A 13134-nucleotide genomic window follows, 5' to 3' on the forward strand; every position below is an offset into this window, starting at 1 on the left:
CATACGAGGGCTTAATTAATATTACATATTATTGTAATCACTGTCATTAAGATGCACAAAAACCTTATGAGCTGAGTAATTTCCTTTACATAGATGAAGAAATTGATGACATGCAACAGCAGAGTTGTAGAACCTAAAATCAACCTAATTTTGTGTGGCCCTAAAAAAAGAGCTTGCTCTTTCCACTCCATATTTTTACCCTTTTACCATCAGAAGAATTTAGTATGTACTGGATATCTGATGTATGCTACAATGTTGTACATTCTTCATATCTTATCTCACTTAAACCCTACAACAACCCCCTGAAGGCAGTTGTCCCTATGCCCTGTGTATAGGAAACTAAGAAAACAGACCGCAGCGAAGTGGCCCAAGGCCCGTTTCAAGGCCACACTGCTCATATACTGTCCATTCACTCATTCACTATTAGTCAATTGCATCAATTTACTAGTCACCTGACATCTAAGTGATTCCTGGAATAGATTTAGGCACTCAAAAAGAAATTGCTGGTTGATAATTGAAGAGCTAGAACAATGCTCAGTCCCATTCAACCCTCACATGCTTTAAGGCATCATGACATATTTTTGTTGCCTAGAGCTCTGTTACCTATTTCTATTCCGCACAGTGGTCTCCTGTAGCTTCTTGTGACTGAAAGCAGCTGAGGGCAAAGACAAATGAGGTCACTTGGCCAATGGACTGATGTCCACAGGGGAGGATGTAGGGTACTTTATCCGAATGGAGTAGAACTGTTTAAACCAAGGCCCCAGCAAAAGATGACTGTATGATCCTCTAGATTTGCACCTTGGCAGAAATGCCATCTCCCTTCATTGGGAAATGAATGGGGCTGGTAATACCACTCACTTAGGTAGAGTGTGAATCAAACACAAGCTATGAAGTGTGAGCTCCTGAGTTATATGTAACTAGCTGTGTTGTGACCTCATGACTAAGAAAGGTTTAGTAACCCATCTCAGAGAGGTGATCTCAGCATTAACCAGAGTTGGCCCTGTGCCTGTAGAGAAAGTCTTAGCATCGATTAGTGATGATGAGATGACAGTGTCATAAGGACCCTACCCCCACTGGAACCCTGATAGCCCTTCTCACAAAAGGCACTCCTTTGCCTTTGGGTGGTTTCTAGGAAGGGTGGAAAGGGAATACAGCCATTATATCCTTTAGCACGGCACACATACTTCTGGAAAAAGATGTGTAGTAGCCAGGAAAGATGAAGCAGAAAATATAGGCTGCTTCTTCAAAAATTTTTTTTCAATTTCCCTAGGCAATGCAGAGGAGGGCAAGTTTAATGTGTAACAGGATTTCCATGGTAGAACTAAGTTATCCTCTGAAGTCCTTGTGCTGGCCCCTAAGGAGGGAAAGTGTGAACCAGAGCAACATTTGGAAAGAGGCCTAGACACAGAAAGGTGGCCCCTGAGGCAGAAGCCAGGCCCTGACAAGCTTTGGCAAGGCAAGAAGGAGATGGGATGGAGGAACGGTCTGCACTTGGAGGGACAGACGCTCCAGGCCCAAATGCGGTCCACAAAGAAGAAATGCTAGTGAGACGCTGGTGACATAAAGAATGTTGACCTCCCCTCAGCAAGAAGACAATGAAAACCATCAACCTAGCTACAAGTGGCAGGACTCAAGTGAAGCTGGCAACCCCACCATGGCCTGCTGAGGCTAGTTACTTGAGCCACCAGGTTGGCACAGCATCTTGTTTTTGTCTTGTAGAATAAGGAAGCCCATTATTACCAACATGTGCTGAGAGAGTTCATTAGCAGCGAGGGTTCCCCGAGGACTGGCATAAACGATGTGATCCCATTTTTCCCAATGAATATTTATAGGCAGACCATGTTCAAGTCTACTTATTACATATCCTTTTTTTTCTTTTATAGGACGCTTTCAGTTTTATGTCTGAGGCCTTTTAAAGCAAGACTAATTAGGATTTTTTTCCTTTTTTTTCTTCCCCCTTTATTCAGTTGTGCAATAGCAGCAGCTGTTGTTTTTTTTGTGCCTCATTTGGCACTGAAGTAAAAACAGCAACTTTTTGTTTATAATAATAACACATGTGAATAAAATTAAAAGCTGTCTATAACAGAGAAGAGAGGACATGTCCTGAATATATGGATATATTTTTCTGTTCTACTGGAAGGTATTGAATAGATTTGACATTTTCCCAAAATGCATAAAACCTTAAAAGGTTTCAAGTTGCTGAGGTGAATCCAATGAAGCTCATGCTTCAGAAGATAATGGTTACTTTATTCAGTGTGCTGGAACTGGGGGCTTCTGAAAGGAGATATTTCCATAAGGGTGCTATTTCCATTTGGGGCTACAATGGAGGCCAGGGTTAGAAAGGGAAAACTTCAGTAAAGGGGTTGGGGAACCCCTTGGAGAATTTATTAATAAATGACCACATATTTCTTTGAATGAATAACGGAAGAAAACTTTGAGAGAAGAGAGAAAGATGAGAGAGAAAGGAGGAAAACACAAAGGACGGTGATGATGTTCAGCAGAAAATCTGGCAAAAAGAAACAAGGGCACAGATCTAGCAGGAGGTGGAGATGTCAAACTGAAGAAGTGGGAGAGTCAATAGGGAACAGGAGAAGTGGGACAAGCACAAGGTGAGAGCTGTTCTCGCCAAGCTATCATCTGGGTAGGAGTGGCATAAAAGAAGGGGCTTGGCAAGGGGCACGTGGCTATTTAGGAGCTTGAAAGTTGGGGGAGATCTGGATTCTGTATTCAGAAGACCATGCCACACACCAGATGCTTCCCAAGATGTTAAAGTAGAGAGAAAGCCAGCCCGCATTGCAAACGTACCTGAGGGCAGCTGCTGATGGGAATGCACTGCTTCTTGCGGCACTCCATCTTGCCTTTCACACAAGCACAGATGGTGCAGTTAACAGAGGACCACATCTCTCCATCCTGAAGGAGAGAGCACAGGATTCTGCTATCAGCTGGAGGCTGTCAGGAGCTAATCCAAAAGGCTGGGATTTCCTTGTCAAGAAAAGCATTTCTTACTCTGAGGTGCTGCCTATCTGCACCTAACTGATCTAATCAGGATTAGATTTGAGGGGGTTATGTGTGGTGTGTATTAGTGTTCCCTCTCCAGGATATAGAAAGAACTCTCGAGTGTCTAACCAAGTCATATTTGTGTCTTGCTTTTCCTGCATTGTTCACTTAGTTTCACCCTGTGAGACAAACATGAGTTTTCATTCATGATGTAAAAACAAAGGTCCACTTTTCCTGTTTGTTAGGACTGAAATGTTTAAGCTGTCTCAGGCACCAGCAGTTAATTGAGATGTCCATGGGTTATTAGTTTATTCCCAGATGTGACATGGTTCTAGACCACACCAGTCACAAACATGCAAAAAACAGGCTAATTCAACTAACTCCCACTCCCCAGGCAGACACCTGATAAGCAAGCCATCTGCAACTGTGGAAGCCAGACAGAGTACTTCAAGGGCCATTCAGACCACACTGCTGTCTGTCTGATACTCTCCTCCCAAAAAGCTGGGTAGCACTTTGGGACACATTTTCTAGCCCCAAAAGGGCTGTTGGAGGAATTTCTTTGGCTCAGGGTTTATAACCTACAACTGTCCAATGCCTGGCCACAAGAAGCCCTGTACCTCTGGAGAACATGCAGAAATCTAAGTCCTTGCCTGTGGGAAAAGAGATTGCAGGCAAGAGAGTTGAGCCTGAAAATGAAACAAGGATTCTTTCCCAGACTTAGGGATCTAAGCAGCAGACTTTGTTAAAAAAACATAAAAACTAGCTTCAGTCTTTGATGATGACAGCTCTGTTTCCTCTTCCTTCTCATTTTCTGAAACTATTTTAAGGACTACCTATTCTCTAGTGCCTTTTATTTCTCAGGAGAGAAAGACCTAACTGAATCTCTTAAAGGATGTCTGACTATTCCAAATTCTCTGAGTGCACATTTCTAGGTCTCAGTGTTTCAAGAATGACCCCCTGTGAATTATTTTAGGCCTCATCACATTAAGGAATCTTCTCACAAGGAGCTTTGAAAGCACTTTGCACCCAGCACCATCAGGAGAGCAGGTGTGTTGCATCTGGGAGCTCTGGAGACAGAGGTTGACTTGTGAAAGGACATAGGAAGGGTTCTGAAATCCTGGTATAACTACAGCACACACACACAACCCCCTGCCCTTGGGCGTGACACATCCTGGCTTCTTACTGACTCCATAAGAACCAAGCCTCTCCCTCCAACTCTGTCAATGTCACAGGAAGTTGGGCTAAGTGCAGACTGAAGTGCTTCCACATCTGACTTTATTGTGAGGGCTTCAGTTTTCATGGGTGTCATAAGATGACACCTTCATCCTGGGGAAAATAGACTAAATGGGAAGCACTTTGAACAAGGTCCACCCTGACATTTAAATGGTCACTGCACAGCCTCCCAATGCAGCCATCAGAATATAATATAAACACGCCTGAGATGGTAGTAGATGCCCAGGAGAAAACTCTGCTGGCTCAGATGGGGCTAGGCTCTCCCCTTTGCTTAGCTGCTCTGCCAGCAACATATGCCATGAATGCCCATACCTGACCGTCCGCCAATAGAGAAAATCTCTTTGAAAAATCAGCTTTGTGAAAAACTTCTAAAATGATCAAGCTATAGAACCATCAGGATCTTGCTTGTCAAGGGGCACTGAGCACCTCTGAGCATGAAGCTCCTTGGCATCCAAGCACCTGTAACTGCATCGTCTGGGATGGGCGGTGGGGGATGGGAAGGTGGGAGGCAGCCACAGCTCAACCCCAGGCACTAGTCAACTGCATTTGGAAAAGGTGATTGTGTCTTATAGGTTTGAAATATTTTATAAAGCAAAATTAAAGCCAAATAGAAACATTTTTCAAACAGTTGTTTCTCTGTTCCTATGTGTACTTGATTCTGAATATATATATGTATACATAATAGTATAGTAGAGATAAGTATACACACACTTGTATGTATATGTATATATAAAACATGGAATACTCCAATCTGCCTTTTGTGTGGAGCTGTTTACAGTTCAGTACAGCAGGGTAGTTCCCATGAGCTTGGTTCATGACATACCCGGAAAATCTTGTTGCCAAACTTGCATACTTTGATGTCGTCTGGGGGCACTCGAAGGAGGCACTCCTCACAACAGGCCTCCTGGCCTTTGTCACAGCCACTGGGGTGGGAACACTTCTTCTTACATACTACTGTAGAGTCCTGGGGGCCCAAAGGCAAAGCAGAAATTAAAACTTATTTCTACGTCTACCAAACTTCCTACCTGGCCTTCCCTTAAGGCCCCACAACCATCTGCTTTAAAACCTATTTGGAAGATACTACATTTTAATTTGTTGCAATAAATCTTTCATTTACTTCAAAACGTTATTTGTTGATTAAATATCTGGACTAGAAGATCAGAAAGCTATGAACAGTGTGACATGCCCTCCTCACCCCATTCCAAGAGTTTATAATTTAATGCTCGAGAGACTGATGATTTTGCTCCAGCCAGCAGGTGGCAAGAAGGCCCAGCTCATGACAAGTCAACCAGTTTCCTTCTGCCTGCCTTTTTCTTCCTTTGCATCCTTCATTAATGGTGCCCTCTTGGGTCTGTTCCATGGCTTTATGCCACCTTCTAAGAATTTAGCGTAAAGGCAGGATATCATCCATCAAAGAGTAAAAATTAAGAGCTAATAATTTTCCACCTCAAGATGAAATTCCTTATTATGTTCTGTGTTCACAAAGGAACTGAACGAGCATTTCAAAACTGAACCTGGATTCTAGGGCTCTTCCATAAACCATGTGACCTTAATCAGGCCACTTAATCTCTGAGGGTGACAAGTTTATATCTGTAACCTAAAGGGGTAGGGGCAAGGTTTCATTTCTAAAGACATGGCATTCCACAAACAAAACAGCAAGCAAATTATGCCTACTGATTAACTCAACAATACACTGAGAAAAGTTCAGAGCAGTTTAAGAAAAATTAATTTCTGTAGCTCTCTAGCCAACAAGATGCAATTTCACCTCAAATAGGTTGTCAGCTGGAATGACTGTAAAAGCAAAACATTTATGAAACTTAGTGGAAGACATGGATGAGAGAAAAGAAGTGGCCCAGGGTGAATCAGCAAGCCCCTCAAAGTGTTGCATTAGTATGAGACCAGTGGGAGGGAAATGAGAGCACAGCCCTCTTCAAGACAAAGGCCTAATTAGTAAGCATTGAGGATAGACTCATTTCTGAGTATTCCATACAGATAGGTTGTGTAAATCAACTTATGTAACTTTTATAGCTTCAGTGTAAATTCTATGACTTCAAAAGGTACTTCTGCTCCCATTGACCATACTCCCACTGACTTATCCATCTAATATTAATAGGACAAAGACATTATCCTTCAAAAAATGGCATTTGTTGCCTTCAATTTTAAGATTCTAATCACATCACATGAGTAGACAGGGTTCAGAGCTGGACATGGCCAGGGTAGAATGCCAGTTCACTAATTAGTATGCTATTTTGTGCAAATCCATCTCCCAGAGCCTCAGACTCATCATCTTCATAATGGAGATGATAATACCCACCTTTTGGGCTTATTGTGCAGTTTAAATGAAATATGTAAAGTACTTGGTTCATAGAAACTTTAATGTTAACTCATAAATTAGAAAAAAATCCTTTGTCAAAATGCATGTCTTCATTTCTAGTTTGAGAAACAAGGGCACTCACTAGCTCTCAAAAAAGGTATACTTCACCATAGATTTACCAACTTTCATTAAATACACATACACATACACACATACATATGCGCACACACACAGGGCACACATCAGATCATGGATCTGGCACTAGGTTATACAATGGGACAACCGAGATGGATGGATATGCCTCTGGCTTCAAGAAGCTCACAAAGTAAGAGGAGAGAGAACCACATGAACAAATAAATTGGAGTATTAATGTGGTAAACAGACTAGTAAAGGTACAGAGGTAGAAGAGGAAAAGGGATAATTATCTATGTAGGTGGGCTGGGGTGACATATGAAATAGGCTATAGTGGATGAAGAGGAGTTTGCTCATCAAATTATAGATGAGGACACTGCAGATAGAGGAAGCATCAAGCCTGAAGACACCCAGACCTGCAGCCATACTGCGTTCAGAGAACTGTTCAGCAGTTTCCCGCACCTGCCATGGTACAGGATGGGGGTGCCAGAGAGGGAAGCTCTCAGACAGAAAAGAGTGCTGACCACCCAAAGTGACTGCAGCCTGATTCCTCAAGCATCCAGGTTCCCAAAGATGACAGTGAACTCACACTCTGATAAAACAGGCTCCTGAAGGACCAGTATGAATTACCCTTCTTTTGAGCACTGGGATATATCACCTAGTAGTCTCCCAAAGATTTTATGAACCCAAAGCACTGCAAGCATGAGCAGTTCCCATTCACAAGGTGCCTGGCTCTCCTGCAATCAAGACAAGTGGGAATGTGATGCATTTCACTGTAGGCTCAGCATCCCCAAGAGGAAGCTCTAACCTGTGCTCTAAACTTCAGGAATGGAAGTCCTGAGGATGGAGGCCGAGGCACACAGAAGGAGTGGCTGTGTGTTTCGCATAGGCTAAGAGAAACTGCTGAAGAGAGGAAGGAGCCTTAGGAAAGTATTCTCAGGCTTGGGAATTACTGGGTGCTCAGGGCCAGGGAACAGGCAGTTCAGCCCTTACCCGGCCACCTCCCTGAGCTGTCCATGCTACTTAACAAAGCCTGCCTCAAGTCATCAGGAACTTCGGAACCCTAATCCCAGCTACTGACTCATAGCTGACATTGAGCAAGCTTGTTCTCTTTCCCTCTCTAGCCCTTTAGCTATAAAAACAAAACAAAAACCATCACCACCAAAGTGAATTACTCTAAACTCGTGTCACACAGATGTTTGGGTTAACTCACTAATGAATGATCTTCAAGTCTTACGTATAAACGATTCTCTTCTGAGTTTCAGAATTAAATCACTGCATAAACAGTCTATGAATATGTGATGTGCATGCATTTAGAATTCTGGAACTGTGGAATTCTTTCTGGACCAGTCATTAGACCTCTGGTTGCCCCTGAGAAAAGTCAGCAATGCCTCAAGTAAGAGACGGTACAATGAGCAACATATAAATACTCTCTTACTAAACTACCAGGTTTGTCTTTGTGATGAGCTGCAAATCCATGCCTTTCTTTCCTCTTGAATATGATTAAAGCCATTTTTATTGCCAAATATGTCAGAGAATTCATCTTGGATAATTAGAGCCAGAGATCACTGCCATGTGTATTTGTCTGATTTTAAAAAGAGCCTCAGGTCATCCTGTCAGAGTTTAGTTCTCACCACCCAGAGCCAATTTATTGGTCCCTGGAAGATGATGGCAAATTGTAACTTAGATCCTATGTTTGACCTTCCTTGCAGCCTTGAGCATGATTTCTCATGTGAAAGGGCATCAGTAATACCTCTTTCCAATAAATCATACATTACCATGTTGGGCTATAGTGTCAACACTAAGATCCAAAAAGCTACCCTAGTTGGACCAGGGCCCCTCAGAACCACCTTACCCTGCAGGTGCATGTGGTGCAGTTATCATAGAGAAATGAGGATCCGTTGTCATAAACATCACTGCGGAAGAGGCAACTTCCAAACGGGAGGTCAAACACTTTCCTCTGACCTAGAGGGAAGCAATGGTATACTATAAAGAAGATAGAAGCCAGGATGTCCCACTCTGTCATCAGCAATGATATCACAGAATTGTTAAACATTCTCACAAGGCCAGGTAAACCTGATGCACAAAAACAGAGGCTTGGGTCAGTTGTTCCCAGGGGATCCCCAGGAGTCATTAATTTTGTTAGACAGTTTTTGTTAAAAAAGTGTTCAGTTCAAATCTCTATTACATGTCCATCATAGTGAATCAAGGTGGCTATGAGACAGACCTGCCCTCATGGAGCTCATAGCCTACTGGGGAGACAAGCCCACAAAAGATGATTTCAGTACAACAATATGGTAAACTCAGGAAAGAAGCCAATCTCAGAACTGTGGGGTCAGGGAGGGCAGAGAACACTCTGAGAGGATATGTTACCTGAGTTGCAGCTTAAAAAAACCAGTGAAATTGTCCAAAAGCCGTATTAGCAGGGAGGAGACAGGAGGAGTCAAGATATCCCAAGAAGGATTAGAATGAGCAAAAAGAACGAATGACATAGCATCTCTGTTGAAGCCACCACAAGTCCATGGCATACGGATGACGCTGAGTCAGAGTGCACCGAGACAGAGGGCAGCGCCTCACAGGCATCCCATCTCTATGGAGTTAGCTTGGTTTACCCTGATGTGAGAATCTGGTGACTGCAAGGGCCAAAGAAGCAACCCCCAAAAGAGTACAATCCAGTTTCCTCCCTTCTTTCAGTATTTGAGTTTCTACTCCCTGCAGCACATAAAAACATCCCTGAAATGTTACTTTACTTAAGGGCTGAGAAAAGAAGTCAAAGGTTCATGGTCATTCATCAGATTTTCATCTACCCTCTTTATTCTTATAAAAAGATTAAGAGCAATCTCTATCAAGAGGTCCAATGACATGCTGAAAATCCCTAGAAACACAGACTAAATGTTATTCTCAGAATTAGAATGGTTAGTGGAATGGATTGTTAATGGAATTACTGTTAGTTGGAAGTCAGCAAAAATGCTGTCATCCCATCAGAGCCAAGCTCAAGGGTTAGATACAGTGTAGATGCAGAATTGAATCGTTAGTTGAGACCTTGCTCTCAAAAATGGCAGTGAGTTGTAACTTGGGTCCCACATAGGGCCTCCTGATGACCTTGAATATGATTTCTCAGGGCCTCACTTAGTTCACTCATAAAAAGGTATCAATAATACCTCTTCCCAGTGACATATCACTATCTTGGTCTCCAATGTTGCTATTAAACCATACAACCAAAACTCTTTCATGGTTAAAACAAAATTAAGCATAATGACTATATTTGCACTTAGCAAGTATTAATACCCCAACTAAGACAGGCATTCTTCTGTGTGCACCCTAGTCCTGAGGCTCTTGAAGTTTGTGAGAATTTATAGACTAAATTAGGGGATTGCCTCCAAAATACAAAATTCATCCTTTCTCTAGATTTTCTTCTAGGAACCCCCCCTACCCTTACCCTAAAGCATCAGAAAGTTGTGTGCAGGCCACCCGCCCAATCAGAATCACCTTGGTCACATCTCGCCTGGGTGTTAGGACATTCTGGCATAAGAAACATCCCTATGCATATTTTCCTTCATATTTACTACAAAAATGATGCTGAAATCATTTTTCACTGCTTTAAATACTATCCTCTATATTAATCCATCAGAGACATATTCCAGTCTTTTAAAAATTAAAAGTAGCTTTGCTTTAACTGAGCAATTTTTTTAAATTGTGATCAACTGGTTTGCCTTCTCCCTAGTTTTATCTACATGTGTTTCATACAATGACACTTTCCACAAGGCAAAACAGCTAAGACCTATGAAGAACAAAGGGAGCTAAATATTCCACTTGGGGTTGTTCAGCGAGCTGCGCTGTAAAGTAATCACCCTCACTGACTGCAAACCTTCAGTAAGGCCTGCCACACAGGCCCTGATATGACAGCACCACAGAAGTGGAAGAGACCACAGGGGAAGTGTCCTGAAATGCCCAAAGGATGCTAAAGAAGAGTGAGGGTGCAGAGGGGAGGAAGGGAAAGAGGGGGAAGAGGAAGGGAGCAAAGACAGAAACAAGAGGAGCAGTAACACCAAGCCAGGGGTGACGGGAAAACCTTGGCTCCCTACAGATTCCAGGGGGGCTTCTGGGTGTGCTATCGTATTCATTTGATGGGTCAGGCTAGTTTTGTTTGAATCTTACTAGTCTCACCTCAACTAACTTAAGAACCTAAAGGTCATATGGAAGAAGATGACATATGGCTTATACAAAAAGCAAAGGCTCTTGCTCTACAGAGCCTCTACCATTGGCTGTCTCCTTTCGGTTGGCAATGTGCACGCTGCTCTCCATGTCACTGGTGGAGCTGAGCTGCAGCAGGTGAAAGCGTAGGCTTCGGAATCAAAGAGACTTGTGTTCAGGTGTCAACTCTATAACTCACTAGCTGTGCCTCCTTCTAGGAATCTACTTTCCTCTCAGGACAAAAAAACCAATAAAAGCACCTATGTTACACATGAGAATTACATATTTAGCACCTATATATCACAGCATCTTAAGAAAATAAAATGAGGAAAAGCATACAATCTTTGCATGGTGCTTAATACATAGTAAATACTCAATAAAAAATAACTAATCCTCCTTTTCTGCTGGTGATTTATTTTTCCCTTTCAAACCTCTCATCTTTGGCATGTGACCCTCTTGCATGCTTTTGCCTCTGAAAGTAACACTAATCTATATTCCTCCTTATGTTTATTTCACATGCTTTTAAAATACATTTCCTCCAAATCACCATGTGCCCGATTAAAGATAGTTTCCTCACTATTGTTCTCCCCATTGGGGGATTATCTGTGATTGTCTGGTATACCAGGTTTACAAACACAAGAGAAGACAAGAAAGTAGAAGTCTCTGGAGGCCTCAGGAAAGAGAGAAACCCCTTGCACGCTTTGTACTCTTGTGCTCGGAAGCAGCGGTCGTCTAACAAGCCGTGAGATAGGACAACCTGAGCACCTCAAGGTAACGGTGTGGTTGAAGACTCTCAGCAGAAATTCTGAAAGTGAATTCCATTGTTCTTTGACCTGAACAGTCACTCACCGAAACATCTGGGGCAGCACTGTCCTGGGGGAATGTGGCTAAGGTGCTGAGGACAGGAGAGAATGGGGCAGACTTCTCTCACGCACTGTGTCCTGCCTCCCTGAAGAAAAGAGAGAGAGAAAAGTACATTTAGAAAAGTAAGTGCACATATGTTGTATAATCGAGGTATCTGGGACATACCTAGGGCCTTCCCTGGTATTAGGTCCCTGGAGTGACTGCTCGATCCATGTAATTTCTCCCAAGCATCTTTTACTCTTCTCTGTAGGCCTATAAATTGTACCTGCAGAAAGACTGCCCATAAAGAGATGACTACAGCACCCCCTCTCTCCAGCTACCACCACACTTAGCTTTTTCCTCCTAGAGACTAGCCAACCGTCTCAGTTCACCTGAGATTTGAGGCTGTCAATACGAGAACCAGGAAGTCTCCAGCAAACCAGGACAGGCTGGTCTCTTTCCAGCCTCCAAGCATAGGAACCCTTTAGGTTTTATGAGACTTTTCCTCCTCTTCCAGACCCCTAACTACCTATGGGTTCTTCAGATATCTCCCTTCAGGAAGGCTTCCCTTTCCATCCCAGCTTAAAGGTGTTGCTAGAATGGCTCAACATTCGGATTTGAGGAAGCAGCCAATCTTTTGGAAATGGATACAATGAAAACATATGTTCAGAAACATTCCACTGAATTCACCAAGCTAACCAGACCTGTTTCTTCACTGTGTAGAAAGTGTATGAATGACGTTGAAAGGACTAGCAGAGTCCCACGGCCTATGTGAGAAGTTCTAGGGCCTTCAGACTTTTCCCTGCCCCTCTTTCCTGCTCCTCTCTGCCCTCTAGCACCCATTGCCTCTGACACCCATTCCTTCCTGCACTGTGTCAGCACTCTCCCCTTCCTCTGCCCATCAGTAGCCCTCTCCTCCCTAGGATGCAGAGATGCAATACACTGGCTCCCCCTCCCCTATCCCTCAGCAGAGACGCCTGTTGTTTCCAGCCTTAGCAATTTGTAACTCAATCTTCAGAAAGCTGGGGCAGAGAAGAAAAAAAGTACTTTCCAGTTAATTTACATCCAACAATTTTGCAAGGCTCATGCAAAAACTATCCTCATGCAAAACTATGCAATATGAGTTGCTATCAAACTTATGAATATTTTTTTGTTTTTTTAGAACATCAGTAAATTTGGTCACTAAGCAAATGGAATTTCAATGGGTTGGCTTTGCTGGGATTTGAGCTAGAAAATAAACCAGTAGACCCTCAGGTAAACATCTCAAGCCAGTGATTTATATCTCAAGAGGCCTCAGGAAATGAACTCACGCCTCAGAGTCTTGGGCCTCGAAAGCGAAAGATTCTCTAATGGCATTTCCTCACACCTCCACCACTTTCAGTAACACCAGACGTTAGCCGTCTGGATCACATTGATTCCCA

The 13134-nt window shown here is 43.0% G+C and overlaps 1 protein-coding gene across 3 annotated transcripts in view; it reads right to left on the reverse strand.

Annotated features, from left to right (window-relative positions):
* Nucleotides 1-13134, reverse strand: part of BMPER (BMP binding endothelial regulator) — a 230076-nt gene that overhangs the window by 92730 nt on the left and 124212 nt on the right. For all 3 annotated transcript variants that reach the window (XM_073238615.1, XM_073238614.1, XM_073238616.1), the window contains exons 7-10: nucleotides 11720-11819; nucleotides 8532-8641; nucleotides 5054-5194; nucleotides 2806-2910 (exon numbers count right to left, since the gene is read on the reverse strand). In XM_073238615.1, the coding sequence (XP_073094716.1) occupies nucleotides 2806-2910; nucleotides 5054-5194; nucleotides 8532-8641; nucleotides 11720-11819 (456 nt within the window). The remainder of the gene's footprint in view (nucleotides 1-2805; nucleotides 2911-5053; nucleotides 5195-8531; nucleotides 8642-11719; nucleotides 11820-13134) is intronic.

Source organism: Manis javanica, chromosome 6 (genome assembly GCF_040802235.1).
Source record: "Manis javanica isolate MJ-LG chromosome 6, MJ_LKY, whole genome shotgun sequence".
NCBI classification, from domain to species: domain Eukaryota; kingdom Metazoa; phylum Chordata; class Mammalia; order Pholidota; family Manidae; genus Manis; species Manis javanica.